This window comes from Gallus gallus, chromosome 2 (genome assembly GCF_016699485.2).
Source record: "Gallus gallus isolate bGalGal1 chromosome 2, bGalGal1.mat.broiler.GRCg7b, whole genome shotgun sequence".
NCBI lineage: Eukaryota > Metazoa > Chordata > Aves > Galliformes > Phasianidae > Gallus > Gallus gallus.
In genome coordinates, this window is record NC_052533.1 from 73937733 (window position 1) to 73958784 (window position 21052).

The 21052-nt window shown below is 34.9% G+C and overlaps 1 protein-coding gene across 13 annotated transcripts in view; it reads left to right on the forward strand.

Annotated features, from left to right (window-relative positions):
• The window catches only part of CDH18 (cadherin 18), a 256820-nt gene that overhangs the window by 76686 nt on the left and 159082 nt on the right, over positions 1-21052 (forward strand). For all 13 annotated transcript variants that reach the window (XM_046934446.1, XM_046934453.1, XM_046934455.1 and 10 more), the window contains one exon: positions 11285-11765. In XM_046934446.1, the coding sequence (XP_046790402.1) occupies positions 11538-11765 (228 nt within the window). In that variant the 5' untranslated portion in view covers positions 11285-11537. The remainder of the gene's footprint in view (positions 1-11284; positions 11766-21052) is intronic.

Genomic DNA, 21052 nt, shown 5'->3' on the forward strand with positions numbered 1-21052 from the left:
GTGGCAGGTGCTCACATGAGGGTTTTGGGTTTTATGACCATGGGATGTTCTATGAAGATTATAACCTGTTAGAGAGGGATGGGATTCACCCATCTAGAAGAGACAGGAAGACCTTTGGAAGTAGGCTAGCTAACCTAGTGATGTGGGCTTTAAACTGAAGGACTTGAGTGGTGGGGTCCAAAATGGAAATGCTCATAAGATTGCAACCAATGGGGGAATAAACCAGGCCAACCAGGACAGTGACAAATGTTCATTAGCTGCCTCCTGTGGCCAGCCAGAAGGCCAGGCATCTCAAGGGTGTGTATAAGCTATAGGGGGATCCTCCTGCATACTTGTTGGGAAATCTGCATCCTCTGCACATTTTTCTTCTCTGAAGTGCCTGTATACCAATGCATACAGCATGGAAAATAAACAGGAAGAACTAGAGATCTGTGTACAATTGCAAGGCCATGATTTCACTGTGGTCACAAAGACACTGTGGGACAGCTCACGTGACTGGAATGCTGTTATGTACTTTTTAGGAAAGACAGGCCAGCTAGATGTGACAGTGGAGTTGCTGCTTATGCATGAGAGTAACTGGAGTGTATCAGGGTCTGCTGGGGGATGTGACTAAGCACTGGAACAAGCTACGCAGAGACACTGTGGTGTCTCCTTCTCTGGAGTTATTCAACGCCTGCCTGAACACTTTCCTCTACAACCTACTACTTAAGCAGGGGGTTGGATTTGATGATCTTCAGAGGTCCATTCCCAATTCTATGATTCTGTGATTCTTGGTACTGGACCACCCAAAATTCAAACCATATATTAAAGAATGTTGTCCAAACACTCCTTTAACTCTGGCAAGCTTGGTGCACCGGGGAGTGTGTTCTGGTGCCTGACCACCCTCTCAGTGAAGATCCTTTTCCTAATCCCCAACCTGGCCTTCCCTTCAAGCAGCTCCATGCTGTTCCCTCGGACCCTGTCGCTGTTGCAGAGACTACAGCTCAGTGCTGCCCTCCACTCCCTGTGAGGAGTTGCAGCTGCCATGAGACCTCCCCTCAGCATCTCTGCTCTGGGCTGAGCAAACCCGGGAACCTCAGCTGCTCCTCACACATCTTGCTCTCTAGACTATTCCCAATCTTTGTAGTTTTTCCTTGGACGCTCTCTTATAGTTTTATGTCCTTCTTACATTGTGGCACCCAAATTGCCCACAGTGCTGAAGGTGAGGCTGCACAGAGCAGAGTGGAACAATTTTTCCCCTTCCTGGGTGGCAGTGCTGGGCCTGGTGCACCTCAGGGTACAATTGGCCTTTTGGGCTGCCGGGGCGTGCTGCTGCCTCCCATTCAGCTTGCTGTCTACCAGAACCCCCCAGATTGCTTTCCACAGCACTTCTTTCCAGCCTCCTGCCCCTCAATGTTTTACTTCTGTGAAAGATTTTATTTCACTTTTTTCTTTATGCGTGACTTCTGTAATTTCTGCCTTTTTTTTTCTTTTTTTGGATTGCATCCAGATTCAGTATTTCTGATAGTGTTCCCGTGGTAGTCTCAGCTTTATAAAGTAGTACTGAGATGATTACCTAGACAGTGTGGACTCTGCAATATTTTATTCTCTAGAAGGGGCCTGTACTCTTCTTCAGTGTCTGTGAAGTTCAGCTGCTTTTCAAGTCTCTGTGAGATCCAGCTGTTCCTTCCATGTAACTTCGTATAGTGTTATAATCTTTTGTGTCCAGCAAGTTTTATCATACTCAGTGGCTTTTAACTTCTTGTTCAGCTAGCTTGACCCCAGGCCAACACATATTGCTAAGCTATACAGTTATGTCCAACCTAGAAGCTGACCCTGCTTTGTGTAGCAGGTTGGACCAAGTGATGCCCAAAGGTTCTTTTTGTCTTCAGTTTTGTATGATTATACATGTGGTGTCAGGGTATTCTCAAATCAGTAGATAAAAACTTTATGGTACATTCATTGAAGCCAGTAGCAATTTGCTCTAATTTCACATGACACTCAAAAATTCATACCTGAAATAGAATTCATGTTACTGTTTCTTCTTTGCAATAAGTAAGAAAGATGATCTTAGCAATTTCTTTGTTATTTTACCAGTAACTGACTCAAACAGATGCTGCTATCTGCCGAAACTTGGGCACTACTTGCTGATTTCACAAAAAACATTGCTTACTGTGCAAATTGACAGGGCATTCTGAACACTGAAATATTTTAGCAGCCACACATAAATTCTTCCTTTTGTATGTAGCTATGATTTAATGTAGCTGTAATAGTTTCTTTTTATTCTTACTGTAGGTTTTTGCTCCCATAACAGTTAAAACCTCAAAATATATTAATATGGTAAGAATCAGTTTTGTCATTTTAATCTTGCATAAGAAAAATAGACTAATTTGGTTATAACTGTGATGGACATAGACAAAAAATGTTAAAAATGATTTAAAAAAAAGTTCTGTTTTTCTTCCTGTGTTGCTGAGTTCCTAAAAACGTAGATTATTTCAGAAACAGTAGTGAGAATTTATACTTTGATTCAAAAGGAAGAGAAAAATCAGTCAGTAAAAAATGTATTTTATTTATTTTCTATGATGAAATATATTTTGAAAAATTTTAGGCGCGATTCTCACAGAACAATCACACCTCTTGGCATACTAGAAAAAGAATATTTTCAATTTTCAAGCATAAAGAGTGAGATTAGTTTATAAGGGTGGGCCACTTAATATTTTTCTCTAAAACTTTGAGTTCCAGGTTTGTGTAAACAACAACATATTTATCATTCTTCTAAGAAATGTATGTACATTGTGTACATTATATTCCATAATTTTGATGACAAAAGTATAATAAATAATTTACATGATTTTAAGAGTTTCAAACACACAGTGCTGAACTAGTAGCAAAGTATGGGAGATAAATGTCTTTAATTTTTTCTGACGTCTACACTGGACTTGCCTTCCTTTTACTTTTGTTTAATCAGTCATTTGGAATGTTATTATACTTCCCAAAGGAGCTCTCACTATTCATCTTTGAGAAATAATTTCTTAGAATAAACACTACCTGTGAATTATATACAAATAGAATGTTCCAAGTTCTTTCTATTTAAACTAGGTTACTGGTCATCAGAGTCTCATATATTTGCTCTGCTCCCTGACTGAGTGACCTGACCTTTATAAATGGGAGAAATAACTCAAGAAATCACTGAAATCTTTATTCTGCCAGCAAGTTTCTTGGGAAGGGAAACAAGACATAAGAAAAGGCTCTGCTGCTTTGGGAATATAAAAGGATCTTTGTGCTATCTTAGGTATCTTTATTGTCCCTGGCTACATACGTGAACTGTAGATATAATTGTAGGTGGATTGGTCTCTGATTGAGACAAAGAGAAAGGTGTGAGTCAGATTTATGATTCATCTTTCTCTGTTTCACAGTTGTTGCTTTCACAGCATGAAAAGGCTAGTAGCACTGTGTATGCAATTACAGCTATAGAAACAGTGGGTTTTATCTGAGTAATTGTGTTGTTACTGTGTTGTGGTTCTGCTGGTAGCACTGTACAGTTGGAAACAAAATTTCTACAGTTGTTCATTGCAGCAGGTCACTGTTGTTATCCTGAAGTTGCTATGTGCTTGCTTATTTTACATAAAACATTTTTCTACTGCCAGCTGAGGACAGGCTTTGAATCTCTTAATCATGGTTTAATGTCTTATTTCCACTAACCAACATAGGTGTTAATTGCCTGTCTATGTGTACAACTGTTTGCAAATTAAGTACTGTTCCTGTTCTGTTTGCAAACTTTGCATATCTTTCTTTGTTCAAGAAAGATGATGTGTTTCTCTGCCCATTTACACTCTCTCATAAAATGCATTTACTAGCAGGGTAACAAATTAATTGATTCGTAGTGTTTAATGCCTTCATATACCCATTCATATAAAATGTTTTATCAACTGTTTTCAACATATTTTTTGGAATGAATGAGTTTTAAATCATCTCTATAGCTACTGCTCACTGGAGCTATTCACTGTTAATGGCAGTGTTGAGGTCATAGCTTATCTTGTTATCATCTAACCAAAGTGTCAATTAGGTGCACTTTTAACATTCCTATTGTAACAATATAACTTGAATTACATGCTAATTCCAATGGATTTTCTGCGTTGCTATGGGCTTTGTTAAGGAGCATAGATAGTTTATATGTTAAAAAAAAAAAAAAAAAAAACGAACAAACAAAAATCACAAAAAACTGATGGTAGCAGAATGAAAATGAAAGGACTGGATGGACACAACTCTTTTGGTTGGTTGGTTGGTTAGTTAGTGTGGTTTCTGTTGTTGATTTGTTTTTCCTGTTAAACAAACAAAAAAAAGAAACAGCTCCTCTTCTTTTGTGTTTATGCATCACACTGGGCATCATGGTGCCTAGAAACCTTTTTTGGGGCCATGTGAAAGTTCAGTCTTTTGCTATACAATGTGCTGGATTAGCTACCTAGCTATGATGTGGTTGAATTTACTTTTTTCAAGTGATACCTCAGTTGATGTTACCCATTCAGGAATCCATGAGAGTTTCTATGTGATAACTAGCAACACATCAGACCAGAAGAGGGTATTTCCATCACAAGTCAATATTGTTTTCTATAAATTCCATTAACTAAAGCAACTATATTGATCCTTTGGCATAAAACAGTCTTGAATTTATGTTTATTAAAAAAAAAAAAAAAAAAAGAAAAGAAAGAAAAAAGTGCCAGCTACTCAGTAGTTATTGAAACATTTTTAATGACTGTTCTAGTTCTAACTGTTCTAGTTTTTATGTTATTAGTTCATCCTCATCTGCTGTTAGATAGCACCAGTGGGGTTGTGTCCCCTCGGGAAGTCTGTCTAGATACAATATATGAGTGATCTGTTTTAACCAAAGTGTTACCTATTTTAACCATGGTGTTAGCAGGAAGTAGTTCTGCACAGAGATGCTTGCAGTAGTTCAGGATTTCTGTTCTCTTTTAATTGCATGTGCTCCTAGGCTTTATTTCAAACTTTCTTCATAAAAGAAATGTGAATTCCAGTTCACGTAGCTCTTTCTGTAAGGTACGTGGGGCCTTTTCTGTCTCTAAAGTTTTTATTCATACCATATCTATTCTGTTTTATGACCTGGCTAGTTTAAATGATGCCACCTGTTCTAACCAGTGAGGTAGTTTTATTAAGGCTTGTTAGGCTAACAGGGAACGTGGACTGCAAACTACTTTAATAATAACAATAATGAAAGTCAAGGAAAAATGTAGACAGACTTTTCTCCAAAACACAAATTAAGTAAATGCTGGCTAATTGTTGGGGCTGCAGCCAGAATTTTAAATGAAAGTTTTGAATTTGTTTATTCAATCTTCATAAAACAGTCAGTAATTTACCAGAAAAAAAAAACAAAAACAAACAAAAAACCTGGAAATGTCAGTGTGTTAATGCTGGGTGAAAAGTTTTCTTTGGGCTGCATCTTTTTCCTTTTCAGTCTCAAGGTGTAGTTAGTGTGCTGAAATAGATTTACAAAGGAAAAGATTAGAACAAATTATTGTGCTTGAAATAAATTTGTGCTGTGTTGAGCTTTTAGGTATTAATTGTCTAAAATAAGACCTATAATGGAAATAAGAACAAAAACATAGGCATCATTTAATTAAACCTTGGAAATCCAAATTATTTCAACTCTAAGATCATATTTCACAAATTAAACCCAAGGGGATATCTGAGCTTTTTTTTTTGTGTGTGTGTGTGTGTGTGTGATTTTTACAGAGCATTAATAGTGCATTTAAAGCACTGAAAATTTTCAGTTAGTAAAATAGGGCATTTCAATTAATAAAAAACTAGCAATGCGCCTAATGACATAGGTAAAATGAATATTTGAGAATAATCTCTGCCTTGAATTAAGGAAGAACTAGAGAGAGAAATATATTGATTTGTAGATTTACAAAATAGTCTGGATTAGGAGCATTTAGGAAAAAAGTATGTGCTAAGGATTGAAGATTTCACTGAGGCTTCTGGCATTGTCTCTATGGAGGCCTGAGGCAACTGGGAGGAGGGAATCTCCTAAGTAGGAATTGTTTGACTTATGTCTGTCGGTCAGCGCACTACTAAAAAATTAATCATATTTTACTATCTGAGATAATCTGATGAATTAAAAAAAAAATGCTTATTCTGAAACCAGATGCAGCTATAAAGCTTTTACCTTAAAAAAATCAATTCGGAAGAGTAATTTATTAATTCTTGGGCAGTGTCTGATTTTGGACATCTAATTGCAGCATTAGGACATGCTGCAACAAGTATCTGTGCTGTGAAATTAGATTTCTGTTATGTGGAATAATAATTTACTTTCCAGAGGAACAACTTGCTTTCTAAATGGAAAGATTTGTCTGGAGTGTTGTTATATTTTGTTTTTAAATGCGCCGAAAGACAAAGTGTCTCTGGTATGGAAGGTAAAAAGGGGATCAAATGCTACATTTGCACTTCTCTTGGCAATCTCAGCATGCCAGATCACAGATTCCCATATTTTGTGTGGAATTTCTTTTCATGATTTTTGTTTTCAGTTAATGTTTTCCTTACTTGTGTTCCTGTTGAACTATGTAAAATGGCTTTCTTATATTCCACAGGAATTGTACTGCTTGTGGCTTTTTTACACACTTGTAAATCTTAGGAAAAAAAAAATTGTCTCTGATAGCTTCCTGAAGCAGCTTTCACAGCTGTAACTTTTTCCTGCTGAACTTTCCAGTTAGCTTCATCTCATTTTTTCAGTGAATTTTTCAGTGTCTTTTTTTAATCTTATTCTAAATTTTCTTATTACTTATCTTTTTATATCTGATTTCTTGTCTTTGATACTTTTTTTCTCAGATTTTTTCACACCTTTAATTCCACAATAGATTTTCTATTCCCTTAAATGAAAAAAAATATATATTTATAGTTCATGTAATATAATTTAAGTGAAATAAAGTCAATTCTAGCTTAACAAGGTCTCGTTTTTTTTCTTTGATGAGTAAAAGTGGTCTTTACGAAAGGACTGTGAAAGTGGTACATAAATCACACCTTGGACACTGTTCACCCATGAGAGGGGGTGATTGGCTTGAAAAGATGAGATTGTCCCTGCTTCTTCATGAAAATGAGTTCCAGGGTGATAAAGATTAACTTTCAGAACTGTAATGTTTGGGGTTTTTTTACATGTAAATTTAGCAATAATTCGGGAAAACAATGTTTCATGCAGTTATTTCACAAATAAAAGAAAATTTTCTTATTCCATTGTAGTTAAAAAATAGTTGAGCTTCCAGTTTCTAAAAGAGCTGACAATACAGAGCTACAATGTTGAAACATTTTTTAAAAATATATAATTACATTTCTTCTATGTTTTATTTTTTTTTAATTTATTCTAATGTTGATACACATACCTACAACATAAATGCAATGACGGGACAAAATAACAGTATGTAATACGGCTTTAAAATGCTCTCCAAAACAATTTGGATGCTATCTCAGTGTCAGTATGTGCAGATGCATTGCTTAATAGATGGTTGTACATTGTCTGTATCGTACTGGCTGAGAAAAATGTCATGCTTCATCTTCTAACGCAAAGTCCAATATCTCAGCTCTTCCACAGCTTGGGGAAAGAGAGTAGAGATCAACTATAGATAAGTTTGATGAACCATTTCTCTTCATCTAACTACATTTTTTTTTCCCTGCTAGTTGCCAGATGTCCACTGGAGTGCTGTATATATGCTGTTGACAATCTGTGAAACTCTTTGTCGGAAAGTTAAAATAGTAACGAACTTTTCATTCCAATGCTAGCTCATTTTTCTGTCTTTGATCTCCAGATCAAGATAAAATTATTTTTGTAGTGGTGAAGGATGTAACAGAGGCAATAGACTAAGCAGAGGAAATGCAAAAAGAAAAAGATTTTTTTCCTGCCTGATAGTTTATATTCAAATTATATTATTGAAGTTGGTCAGATTTTGATAATGTCAGAATTTGTTCTGACAGGGAAGAAGCCTAGAGGGCAAAGTGCAAAGGGGGAATTCAGAAAGTAAATGAGAAATGCAGTTAATTACAAGTTCCATAACTAATTGTCACTGCATCACAATGGGACTGAAAAGGGTTCCTGAGGGATGTAAAAAAAAAACAAACAAAAAAAAAACGTGGAGCTGCACTGCATGTGCATTTACAAAAATGAATCATTCAGATGAATTCAGATATGTGATCAGTTTGATTATGAGAGGTAGGAAACACTGAGATTCAGGACAAGTCTCCACTATTAACGATGCATCTCCTTATGGTGCATACACATTTTGCATCACTGTGCTTTTACTGGTTTCCTGGGAGTTCATTACTGAGGCTTGCTGCCATGCTAAGCAGTAACTACTCTCCCGTAATGATATTCAGCAGTGCTGGTAGGACTCTCCCATCTCATCTTATTTAATTATTTATTTTAATTTTAACTCATTCTGACAGTCTCTTGAGATATACAACTCATTTTCATCAGGGCTCCCAGGAGACAGCAATAACAGAATACTGCTTTGCAGCTGCATGCATCATTATAACAAAATCCATAAAGCAGGACACTTAATCTGAAGCTACAGATGAGCACTGAGCAGTCAGAATCTCAGTATGAGAGTGTAAGGCAGCAAATGAAGGCATTTCAGAAAGTTCAGTCCTTTTACAGTTGCTCACATTTTGTATATTCCCTATCTCCTTGTTATCCGTTTCAGATCTTCCCATCTGTACTTGCCCCCTGTAGACTAGCTTTGCTGTCTTCATGGCAGATTGTTTTGTTTTGTTTATTTATTTTTAAACGAATGTTTCTAGTAGACCTTTAATAGAGGGATGCTGAGTAACTAAGAATAGCTTTACACTGAGCATTAATTAGACTTTGGTTTTAATATAAGTTTAAAAGAGCCAAAACACTTCAGAGAATCTTCACTACATATCGTTCCTTTAATTGTTGAACTTCTCATGTGGAAATGATTCTCCAGGCTTCAAATAACTCTTCAGGAGTTCAGTAACTCTTGAAGCCTGAATTCCTGTTTATAACAGGAAACAGACTCCATTGTCATCTTTCATTCTCTCTCTCTCTCTCTCTCTCTCTCTGTTTAATTTTAAAAAGATATGCAGAATAAAGAAAATTAGAACTTCAATTTTTAGTGTGTTGTTTAACTAATCTCTGAATGGAATTAAATAACATAGTGTTTTTGAAACAAAGTAAATTCACTTAATTCACTTTCTTCTGATTACAGTTAAGCCTAAGAAGAACAGACATTTAAGAGTTGAAGAAGTCCTTTGAATTTTGCCACTTTTAAAATTATTATTTGTTTTAATTGTGTAAATAACACAGTTTACGTGATCCATTTTGGTGTCTTTGAATTTACTCCGTGGATGACTTCTGAGAGGAGTGAGAAACAAAGATCTGTATAGTAAATCTTGATTTATCGCTATATTCTGCACTCATTTATATTTATTGTTTTAGAAAGTATGAGTTTTCCACTAGTATCATCCTCACAGTTTTTATGAAGGAAAGTTTAGTAGTAATGATTGTAAATACATTTTAAATGTGCCATCTAAAAAATCTCAATGCACCTTATATACAGTTTTTTACATTATTATGCACTGGTGATAGTCTTATAAACAGCTCCCAGGCATTTCCCAAGATGGAAACAAAAGAAAGAAAAATAGTATTTGAATAAATAAAATATCAGCCTTACTGTTTTGTAAGGTACCGTTTAATTTAATGTACACCTGAAATATAACAATGACTTAAGTATTTAAGCAGCTCATCTGCAAATATAGGAATCTTTAAAAGGAAAATTGATTCCTCAATGCAAAACTGATTTCTAGCATGAATAAGAAAGAATGCAGAAAGGTGAGAAAATCAAGGAGGAAGTTACAGTTAGAAACAAATGTGACTTGGAATGTCTGGATTTGCTCTCTGATATGACTTCATACAGCATTTAGCTCCGAAAAATTCCTGTTAAGTCACATTTGTATGTAAAGAAGGTAACAATACATTGTTGATGTATGAAAACTGTTTTGAAATGGGATGTGAGACTTTTAAGAGATCAGCGGCTTGGTCTTTCTAGGGTTTGATGGGTGATTGTATGGATATAGAAACAGAAAGCAGGGTAAAACTGAATGCTAAGAATTCCTTTCTGCAGTAGAAAATACTATACTGAGTTTCTTTTTTTAACTCCTCTGCAGACATAGGCGACTAGAAGTCTTCCCTTACTTCAGCATAATCCTCTGTAATAAAATGAGTAATGGCAATAGAAAATATGTCACTAATGGGTATTTCTAATGCACAGCAACGTCTTGAAGTCCTCTTCCATTATTGTGAGAAAAATTTTCCTGTTTCTTTTTGTTCGCAAGTTCCTGTAAATTTTAATGACTTTATGGTACCTAAACAAAGCCAAAGCAGTTCTAATTCTTGTTGTTGTTGTTTATTTTTCTAGATTTATTTGCAGGTTTGGAGTCTCCTAACTTGATTGATTCTTGATATATTCAGATAAGGAATCAAACTGTTTGCTCAGAGTAATTATTTCTCTGAGGTTAAAAAGTATTTTATTTTTTCCAAGGTATTTTACTTTATATACAACATCAACTTCTGTGTACATTTTCATATTTTACTATTGTATACAAAAAGATCATATTTTTCTTTTGAAGCTGAGAAAATATGGTTACTGGGAACTTAAGTGCTTCTACAAAAATAATGATTTAAACAGCAATATCTGAATTTTCTGTCAATACTATCTAATTTTATGAAATACCCATATGATATTGGTTGGAATTTAAGTAAAGGACAATGAGTAAAAATGCAGATTTTGACTGAAAGTCTCCTTCATTATGTTCTAATACTCATTCAGAATCCTCCAAGCCCATTTTGGAGACTTTCCTTTGAAAGCCATGATAGCTATGGTATTTTTCACAATTGTGGATCTCTGTGCAGTGTATGGAAAATCAAGAACTTATCTGAAATGAATTGTCAGTCCTTATCTGTCTAATGACACTGTGGCAGTGATTTTATTTAACTGTCAGACCAGATCAGTGGTTTATTTGCAGGTAATCACCAATTTAACTTGCCCAGGTCATCGAGTTTTTAATGAAGTGTATGTGCTTCATAGCTTGGAAAAAACATGCTAATTCTTAAGGTATTTTAGTCAAAACAATTAAAAAGCACTTTTAGAGAAAGGTCTGAAATTTTAGTTACAGTGAGAGTCTTTGAGAGACTGGTAGTACAGCTGTGAGCGTAATCTAAGGTCAAAAAGCTGAAAATTGCTGGTTTTAGTGATGAGTAAGTGGCTTTCTTTTCTTTCCCTATTAGATAGAAAATGGTCGTCTGTGGATCTCTATGGTGAAGACCTCAGAAGAAATATCAATTTTTCCAGTCAGCTTTTCATAATGTAAATATAGTTTGAGCTTCCCCCAATGGGCAGCTAAACCATGAACAAGCGGAAAAACCCTTTTTGGACTGTATTTCTGAACCAGGCTTCACCTTCCATCTCAAGAACTTTTTAAAGGATTACAGCTGAAAAAGACAAGAAAAAGAAAACCTTGAACAGGAACCTTATCCTACAATGAGAATTACAAGTACATGTTGTATCTGCCCAGTCCTAGTTTGTCTCTGTTTTGTGCAGAGGTGTTATGGAGCTGCTCATCATGGCTCCATCAAGGTGACTAGAAATCAAACAAAACATATAGAAGGTGAAACAGAAGTACATCATCGTCCCAAGCGTGGATGGGTGTGGAATCAGTTCTTTGTTTTAGAAGAACACATGGGACCAGATCCTCAATATGTAGGAAAGGTAAGGTCATTATCTTTTTGTTTTTTATTTTTCCATCCTCTGAAACATGGCATTGATAGAGGAAAACCAAGTATCTCCTTAAATGTAACCTCATTTTAAAGGTGGACACCTCTCAGGTTGTTATATTTAGGCACAGTGAGCTTACCAGTTCCCTAAGTATGCCTACTGTGTTTATTATAAGCAGAAATATCAATAAAAGTAAATAGAGTGAAGTCAGAGTATTTCTTCTGAGCTCAGCTATACATGGTATGAGTGAGTGCAGCTGATACTCTTACATCGGAATCTGTAGACCCTTCAATGAATAATATTTAAATATGTCAGTGCTAAATCCTTTTCTGGAGTATTTCAAAATAAGGTTCAGTTCATCTTTAGGGAATATAATAAATACAGCCTAGATTCAAGAACATATTGATTCAAATATGTAAGGGTAAGTTGGAAAAGGACTCCTTCAAAGGGAGATCTCTCTGTGGCATTCTTATAATGAGAAGCAGGTGGTATGTTACTTGTTATAACTCATAAGAAATCGGTAGAAACAACAGGCCCTATATTGGTGTTTTTAATTACATAGTGAGTTTCAGGAATAAGGTTCATGCTGATGCAGTTGTAGGCTATCCAACTGAATTCTAGTTTATTATGCATAATATTGTCTATATAATTTATGTTTTAAATTTACATTTAAAAAAAAAAAAAAACAAGTGCAGAAATTGGTATGTATAGCTTTACTGCAAGACGTATGACAGATGGAGTTTTCTCCCTCTGAATGCTGTCAGCATAATGATAGAATTTCTTATTATGTAATCTGGAAGAATCTTTATTTCCTTAATGAAATTGGAAAAATATGTTGAATATGAGTGGTAAAGAAAGATGGCTAATGGGAGTAAAGCATGGGAAATGAACTATTTCATTTTACTTTCATTTTGCCCTCAAGATGAAAATTTTTAAAATTGTATTTAAGAATATTTAAAATATCCAAGGAAACCAGTAGCTCCTGAAATCACAGATGTCTGGTAGCCAGGGCTTTGAAATTTGAGCAGTATCATCTCAACTCAAAATAGCAACTGGAGCATTTGCATGTAAGATACTGTCAACACAAAAAAATCAGAAAAAAATGCCTTATTTTGCTAGGCCAGCCTTAGTAAAATGCCAAGTACTTGGCACACTGAAAATCTTTAGGATTTGTGCAGGAAATGTAGACTGGGGAAGGACATTTCTAAATGGAAATATTGGGTTACGTTGAATTAAAAGTTTTTAACGTAGGTGAGCTGATGAGGGAATATTCGTCCAGAGACCACATTAGTTTGATTAACATTTTCATGTATGAGTTTGGAACAGAAGAAATATTCCATATACATGTTGCCAATGTGGGACTATGCAGGAGAATCAAATGATTATATGGATAGAGTTAGATAGCATGAAGAATATTGGTACATTGAGGTACAGGGTAAACATCAAGACCACTGTATAATAAGGCTCATGTAGAACAATACCGTGAATTTCAACAGTTATACACTGTTGATTCATGAAGTGTAAGGGACAGAGAAAGAGAAAGATCTGGTTATCAGATCAATTATAGATTCTACTGCTATACATTAAAAAAGGTAGATACAATTTGAAGCTGCCAAAGCTGAGATAGTAAAAATAGATACAAGGTATTTTAAAAGCTGCTGTACAAAATAATGCTAACATGTTTACTGTTGTCTTTAATTTTGTCCAAGAAAAATGAATTTACCTGTAAAGCTACATGCAGAAAATCCAACATTATGGTTGGGAGTGGTGATGGAAGATAAAATATGATTGGATAATTGCCATCAAAATTAATAGCAGAGAGTATGTATATATTTACACTTTCGAACAGGTTGCCCAAGGAGGTTGTGGATGCCCCATCCCTGGATGCATTCAAGGCCAGGCTGGATGTGCCTCTGGGCAGCCTGGTCTAGTGGTTGGCGACCCTGCACATAGCAGGGGTTTGAAACTCGATGATCATTGTGGTCCTTTTCAACCCAGGCCATTCTATGATTCTATTATTATATAAATACACTTCAGAGGAGACCACAGGGGAAAGAGATCTATATAAGTTGATTCAGCTTGTATCTGAAAAAAGTTAGGTTTTGCTCACAATCAGTTAATTTAGGATGGAAATAAGAAAATAAGTGAGATTCTCAAAGAGGCTGTTAATAGGAAATGTGGACAGGATCTGAAAGGTTTTCAAAGTAGAGCATGCTTGTCTTTATGATAGCATTTTCAAACATGACTACATGAAAGAGTAGACACCTGGATTTGGTGACCTACAGGATGATCCCTTTCAATTTTATGTTGCTGTGATAACATTGGAAATATTCTTTCATCCTCTGACCTCTGTGTTAATGCTACATTTAAAAAGATCAATGAATAGGATTGCATTTAATCCTTTGTGGTCAGAAGCACATTCCTTATCTGAGGACATTTCTTCTTCTGTAATTACCAATATTTTTCTTCCTTTTCCTGAAAGAATTCCCTATGATGTACATCATTTTCTACACTGAGTACATCACAACGTTTGTAAACTCATTTTTGCAGAAGCTTTGTGGGACTTAGAAGCATCTATACTATACTTTATATTTGGTAAATAAAGGTATGATGGTTCTGATGACATGATTTACTGCAAATATCAATCACATTACTTCATTTATTTTTAATTCAGAAAAAAAGAAATGGCTGGGTGAGACTGATGTAATGTTAGTAATAAAGTTTGAGTAGTAATCATTGTGCATAAATTGCTTTTCATTTTGAAAAATAGATGTTTAATTGATGTTGCATTTAATTATACATACCTCACAAGGCCTCATATGACCTGACTAATTGAATAAAAGATTTTTTTTAAAAACTCCTCAGATTATGAAAGAAGGCAGTGTGAGTGTTGCCCTTTAATTCCAGTCATCCATTCAGTGGCAGCACCCTATCAATTCCGTCAATTATTAATTTTGTAGACTACTCTGCTTCACTGGTGAGTGTTTTGTCGTTTGATATCTGTCCTTTCACATTTTTCACACCCAATTTGGAAGCAGCATCACAGAAAGCAGAGTCATTATGTACAATGCTGTTATAATGATTACGGTCATTGTCATGGAAATGCACAGTGAGGACAAGAATAGGGTAGGCCTGCAATGAATATAGTAAGGTTTCTCATTCTTACCAAGAAATGACTGTCAAGACTATGGATTATTTTACTGCTATCATCTGTTATACATCAAAAGTTAGGACAAGTCATCTTTGTATTTTAATATCAAATGTATCTCAATTTCTCAATCTTTACTACTTTTCTGTAATATAGTTTGGAGACTAGAAATCTGTATAAAATTAATCTGTATTAATAATACTTGTGAGACTTTTATAGGAATAAGGAACGTGGCAAAACACAGGTCTTGGAGAAATTAGGTTGTGATAGAAATCAGAAACAAACCTTTAGTAGATTTTAAATATTTTCTACGGTATTGGCATTATTGAACAGGTTCTCTGTTGTTTCATTTGCGATCAGTCTTCAGTGTTTCATAGCTTGCTTCCCCTAAAAGACAACTCCAAGAACAATTTGGTATTTAAAAAGATATCTGTAAAGAAAAAAACACAGTGACTTTTTTTCTACAATCGTGAATTATTTGGGGAGGCTTTCTTGAAAACTTCCTAAGATCAATGATGTCTAACAGTATTCAGATAGACTGCTTATCTCTGTGTGTATGTGCATGTGTGCAGTGAAGAAATTTCATTAAGCAGGAACAAATGCCCTTGACCCAAGCATCTGAATCCACAGAACTGAGCTTCCAGCTACAAGAGAAAATGTGAGACTTTGCATTCCCAGATGAAAACTATGCTAATTAAAACGTGTCTCTGAGTACTGAAAAAGGGACTAGTAAGAGCGCTGTGAGCTGATGGGTGGTCAGGTACCATCCTTCTGTTCCCCATTCAGGGGAATGAAGACCCTCCTGAGAAACTTAGAGTAACTTGTGCTGTAGTGCTGCAAACTAACATTTCTCCTACAAGTTGTATTTCCTTTGCATTTCCTCCATGTTTCCAGGTTTAATAATTCATATGTCAGGAATTTGAGAGCAAAAGAGCAAACAGTTTTAGGGGAGAAAAGAAAAAGAGAATATATATTTTAGTCTTTAACATTCTCTTTCATTCTGAATGTCTTTGTCTCCAGAGTAGTCGTCTAGTCTCTGTGATATTACTTAAAAGTTACACTGGAAGCAGGTCATAACTACACATTCACTGTGCTTTTGACTTTGGGGAGATAATAAATGTGTAGTGTAAAAGTGGAGATCGATACCGGCTAGAATCTGAGCGATTCATGCTATTAGAGTAAACAGCACAAGAATGCAATGAATAAGACTGACACTTGATTTCTCTGTAGACCCTTTGGATCTTTGAAATACTAAATGTATACCTCTAAATCCACTTCAAATATACCCTGCAGGGCAGGGACAGCTTTTCAGATATTCAACCTTTTATAGCTTTTTAACAACCGTTCTTCCCAAATTTGGGAGATAGAGTGATTCTTTGTTTACTCAGTTCTTTTACCTGTAATACAAAAATATTTTGTTTTGATGGGGCGTGTAAGGAAGTATGGAACAGATGGAAATGAGTGTGAATACAGGAAAGAGGAATATAATAGCTATTAAAAAGTCCTGGAATCATAGTACTGTAAGTTAGATAAGGAAAGTCATCCCTGCTATTATGCTGAATTTTCAACTTAATGGGTCTATTAATTTGTTATTTTAGTCTTGAAAACAGAAATACTGCGTAACAAACTTGTCATTCAAAATTCCTTTTCAAGTTGATATGAAGATGTGTCATTGCAAGAAATTAGTTCTAGTACAGGAAAGTGAATCTAGTCTTTTCTGATCATATCAAGACAGTTTCACATATCAGATTTAATGACAGGAAGGGAAAAATTTATCCTTCAGAATAAATGCTAAGGAAGAAACAAAAGCTGAGTTTTACAATTAAAATGGCTTTATACATTAGCAGAAGTTTAAGTAAAATAAAGAACGAGATGTTTCATCATTTTAAACACTAGCAAACAGTTCCAAAATTTAGTCTAATTTAAAATGTGGCTTTATTTTAATTTAAATATAATTAAAAGGTAAGTTTAAATGCTTTAGTCTAAAGATTTTGCATGTGGCTTGCTAACCACTGTCATCCCTTCGTAAAATGAGCATGAGGGACATAAACAGCATCCAGAACAATGTGCATCCAATTTTCTATCATTTAAGGTGCTCCTTTTACAAATAATAAATTTAGGCAAAATAATTTTCCTCTGTCTAGCAAAAGCATGGTAGCAATGAAAATATAAATGTGCAAATGAACATTTTTTCTGTTCTTTTATGGACTTTGCTTCTTTAAATTTTTCCATTCTAATTTACTTATGTAGAAATGAAAGCGTAATGAAAAGGAATACTGATAAATAGCATCTTGATTCTGTGCCATTTAAGTTGATGGGAAGCTGACGCTGGTCAGACAGGACAGTGTCTATTTTTTTTTTTCTATCTCTGTCTCCTACTGTTGCTCAAGGAGTAGGTTTACCAAGAAACTGAGGAAGTGGCCCCTCCTCATCATACTGCTATTATGTAACCTGAAGGTAGTAATGTGTGATATTATATTATTCTATATGGTATCAGCTGCCTCATTTTCTGCTTATTTTTACAAAAAGCTGGCTGAGGACTTGTAACCCCAAATCTGTTCATACTAAAAATTCTCAAATGCACTTGCTTTTTCTTGAGTTCTGTTGATAGACAGTCTCCTGTGTTGCCTCCGTGCTGATAGTAACACTGTCTTTATTCACCAAATATTTTGTTTTTGAGAGGATGAGGGCACTTTATTAAAGTTCTACCAGTCATAGAATGCTGTGGGCCTTTAGTTTTTATTTATTATTTTCAAATTGGAATTTCTAAACATTGAAAAGTTATTTCAGGAAAAATCAAAAGAACCAAGTGCTTTTATCAGCCTGATCAATCTGACTTTCTCCTAGTGAGTTCTTGCATTGCAGTCCTGAGACAGAAAATGGCTATATACTAACTCACAAGGGCATTTTGACTTGACAAGCCAAACAAACAGAAAAGCATAAACACACTGAAGTTCACTCTCAGACCAAATACAAGGGATATAGTATTTATCTGGTTTAACTTCATTTAAGTTGATGTGGCACCAGGAAGAAACTTTGTCTTTTATGTCAGAACAGCAACATGGAATCTAATATGTCAAAATAATGCTGGTTTTGTGAGGAAGCTTCATACAGTTTGTCAGTCTTGTGGAACATCAGTGCACTGTGTGGAGATGTTTGCCTCAATTAATGGCTCAAAGTAATTTTGTTGAGGTGGTCTAATATTCTTTGAGACTTTATGGACTCAAAAACTCTGTACACAACTTGACCACTGTTTTTTTTTCTTTACTTTTTTTCTACTTTACCATTTCACAAGTTTCACATACACATATGTTCACACCAGCAGCTGAGACTTTGAAACACTCTATACACTGAACAACTGTACTGATGAAACCATCATCTTTTAGACTGAACTGCTATTTCTCCTCTAAATAGACACGCTCAAGTTAAGAAGAATAATTACCTTGTACAAGACTGGATTCTCCCCAAGAGAAAGAAATGCTTTACCTGGAAACTAAACATGTCTTGTAATGTCAGGATTTGACTAGTTGTAACTAATTCCATATGTACCAGTATACCTAAAGAATATCACCTCCTGAACCACTTTTTAGATTACTTGGGTTATATTCTTCTTTTTTTTTCCTTAAGTACCTTTTTTTTTTTTTTTTTAACAAGGAGTTCTGTTTGTTTTCTTTACTTCTCCATTTCTATTTGCCTGAAACAGAGATTTGAAGTTATTGAATATGACAAGCCATTTTTCATTACAGACCAATGATCGCTGCAGTCTTATATATCTTCTTAGTACAAATCAATTCAATATAAAATATTACTTATTTTTTTTCACATATATAGATTTTTTCCAAACTTCTGCTGAACTTTCAACCATTGCTTCAATAGAATTACATTTTTGAATTATAGATAGAAACAATGGTATGTCAATTGAAGATTTTTGATGAGCAATTAATTCTGAAGATGGAATTGTAGTTAGCTCTGTCCATGTAGAGGTGCGACATTAATTGCTCTCTGAGAGTTCTAAATTAATTAACATTCACATTTTTCCCAAGTAAGCCTTCTGACATCTTATCCTTCATTATTAATTTTTGTTTTCTTTGTGAAAAGAGTTTTTTGGAAAGGAAATGTGAAATCTTGGAAAATCACCAGAAGTGTTCCATCCTAGGACAACTCTCCCTCTAGTACAAGAGTATTGCAAGGTTCTCATCCCTGTCTACAGGAACAAATGCATTTAGAATCTGCCTAAATCCAACAGTAAAAGAGCAGAGTGCCAGAGTGGAGTAGAATATAAAATAAGTGGTAAATAATTTTGAGATGTTTCAACTTATCAAAAGGTCCAATATTTATTCTTTTTCTCTTGGATGGTTTAAAATATTTAAATTGTGAGTTAAAAGTAGATGGGAGTTATGTGTTCTTGGATAAATTAATTAGAAAATTTAGCAGCAGATTTTGCAAGGTAAACTAGCCTTATTTCTGCTTGAGCTATTTAGATTTTTCAGTCATTTGAAGATATTGGCTATAAAATTTGGGCAGAAGCTGGACAAAACTGAGGTGGTTTGTTGTTTTTAGGGTGGATGCTTCTTTACATATTAGTAGGTAATTTTGTTGATTAACTGCACAATACATTTTTGTGTAATAAATATTATTATTATTTATTTATCTTTTCTAAGACACCAGCGGATAAAATAAGAAAAGTAATGTACTGGCAAAAATCAAAATCACCTATCTTAGTGGTGGTGAAGAATATGATGATAATATTCTAAATATCTACACTTTTCTGCTAATTAAATAACTGGAAAGGATCAAGATGAGAATTTAAGAGAATCTTAAAGGTTGGAGTTTTACGTTTTACGTGAAAAATCAACATCTCCAATAAAACTGGTTCTTGATACAAAGCCTCAGTAATGCTAATTACTTTATTGACATTCTCTAACATTTCAAGCAGTTCTAGAGATTGCGATGGACCTTCTTCAAACTAGATACTTGAAGCATCATAAAATTAGGAAATATCTACCGTCTGGTTAACCTCAGTATTGTGGCACACACACTCTCTACAAGTCAAAAAATCAAAGTATATAGGTTAGGAATAGTACAAGATTAATTTCACCTTATAAAGGAGTTAGTCCATTGCAGTTGCTATATAGAGGGTTTTTTGACAAACCCCTTCTGGCTTTAAAATGAGATAGTAATATTACATGCAGTCAAAGGAATATGAATTCCTTAGGGTTAGAAGATGAAGTGACTGAATTTGTATCTGAATTGAACACTAGGCAGATGTTTAAAATTGTGCTTTTCAATACAATATTTATATTAATTTGTACTGTATACTATATAAACTACCTAGTACTTGTTTGTAATAAAAAATAAATGAAGAAAGTCTCAAAGCAGAAAGTACTGTGAGCATGCAAAATCATAAGCATATGTAGTGTGGTCAGTTGTGAACTTAAGTGAAAGCTTTCCCTGCTAGTTTGGCCTCCTTTACAGATTTTCCAGCTTTCAGTAACATACTGAGTTTCCCATGGTTGAACCACTTATAATGAGGGTAGATTATAATAGATTTCCCTCTGTTAGCCCTTTTCTTTCATGTCACTTATGAGTAATCACAATCCCTTGTGTGTTATATCTGGCTGACACCACCCAGTGCTCCAAAACCACAGGCACCAGGGGAAGAAACACCCATGTGTATGCACAAACACATCCATACTGATGCACACACATAGATGCTTGACCACCGAAACACTACTTCTAAAACAATTCATATTTCTTTAGAGAAATGTATTTTGGTATGGAACTCAGAAGTTATTTAGTCATCACCGAAACTTGTGACTGCCATGCAGATTTTTGGAAGCTTGGCTTAGTACTGCATTACCTTGCTGTCATAGTGACATTTACAAAACATACCAAGTTGTGGCCCTTTTATGTAGCTCTACGGGAATAAAGACAACTTGTCTAATCAACAGATTCCTTCCTGTTCATGGAAGATAAATGAGCAAGGACTTGCCCTCTGTGTTATTTTAAATGGAATTTCACTATTACAATGTGTCTTAAGTATCATAATGCATCCTCATCACTCTATTACGAAACAGGTTGTGTATGACAGTAAAATAACTGTACAGAGTGTGGGTGCCAGGTGGCATCCCTG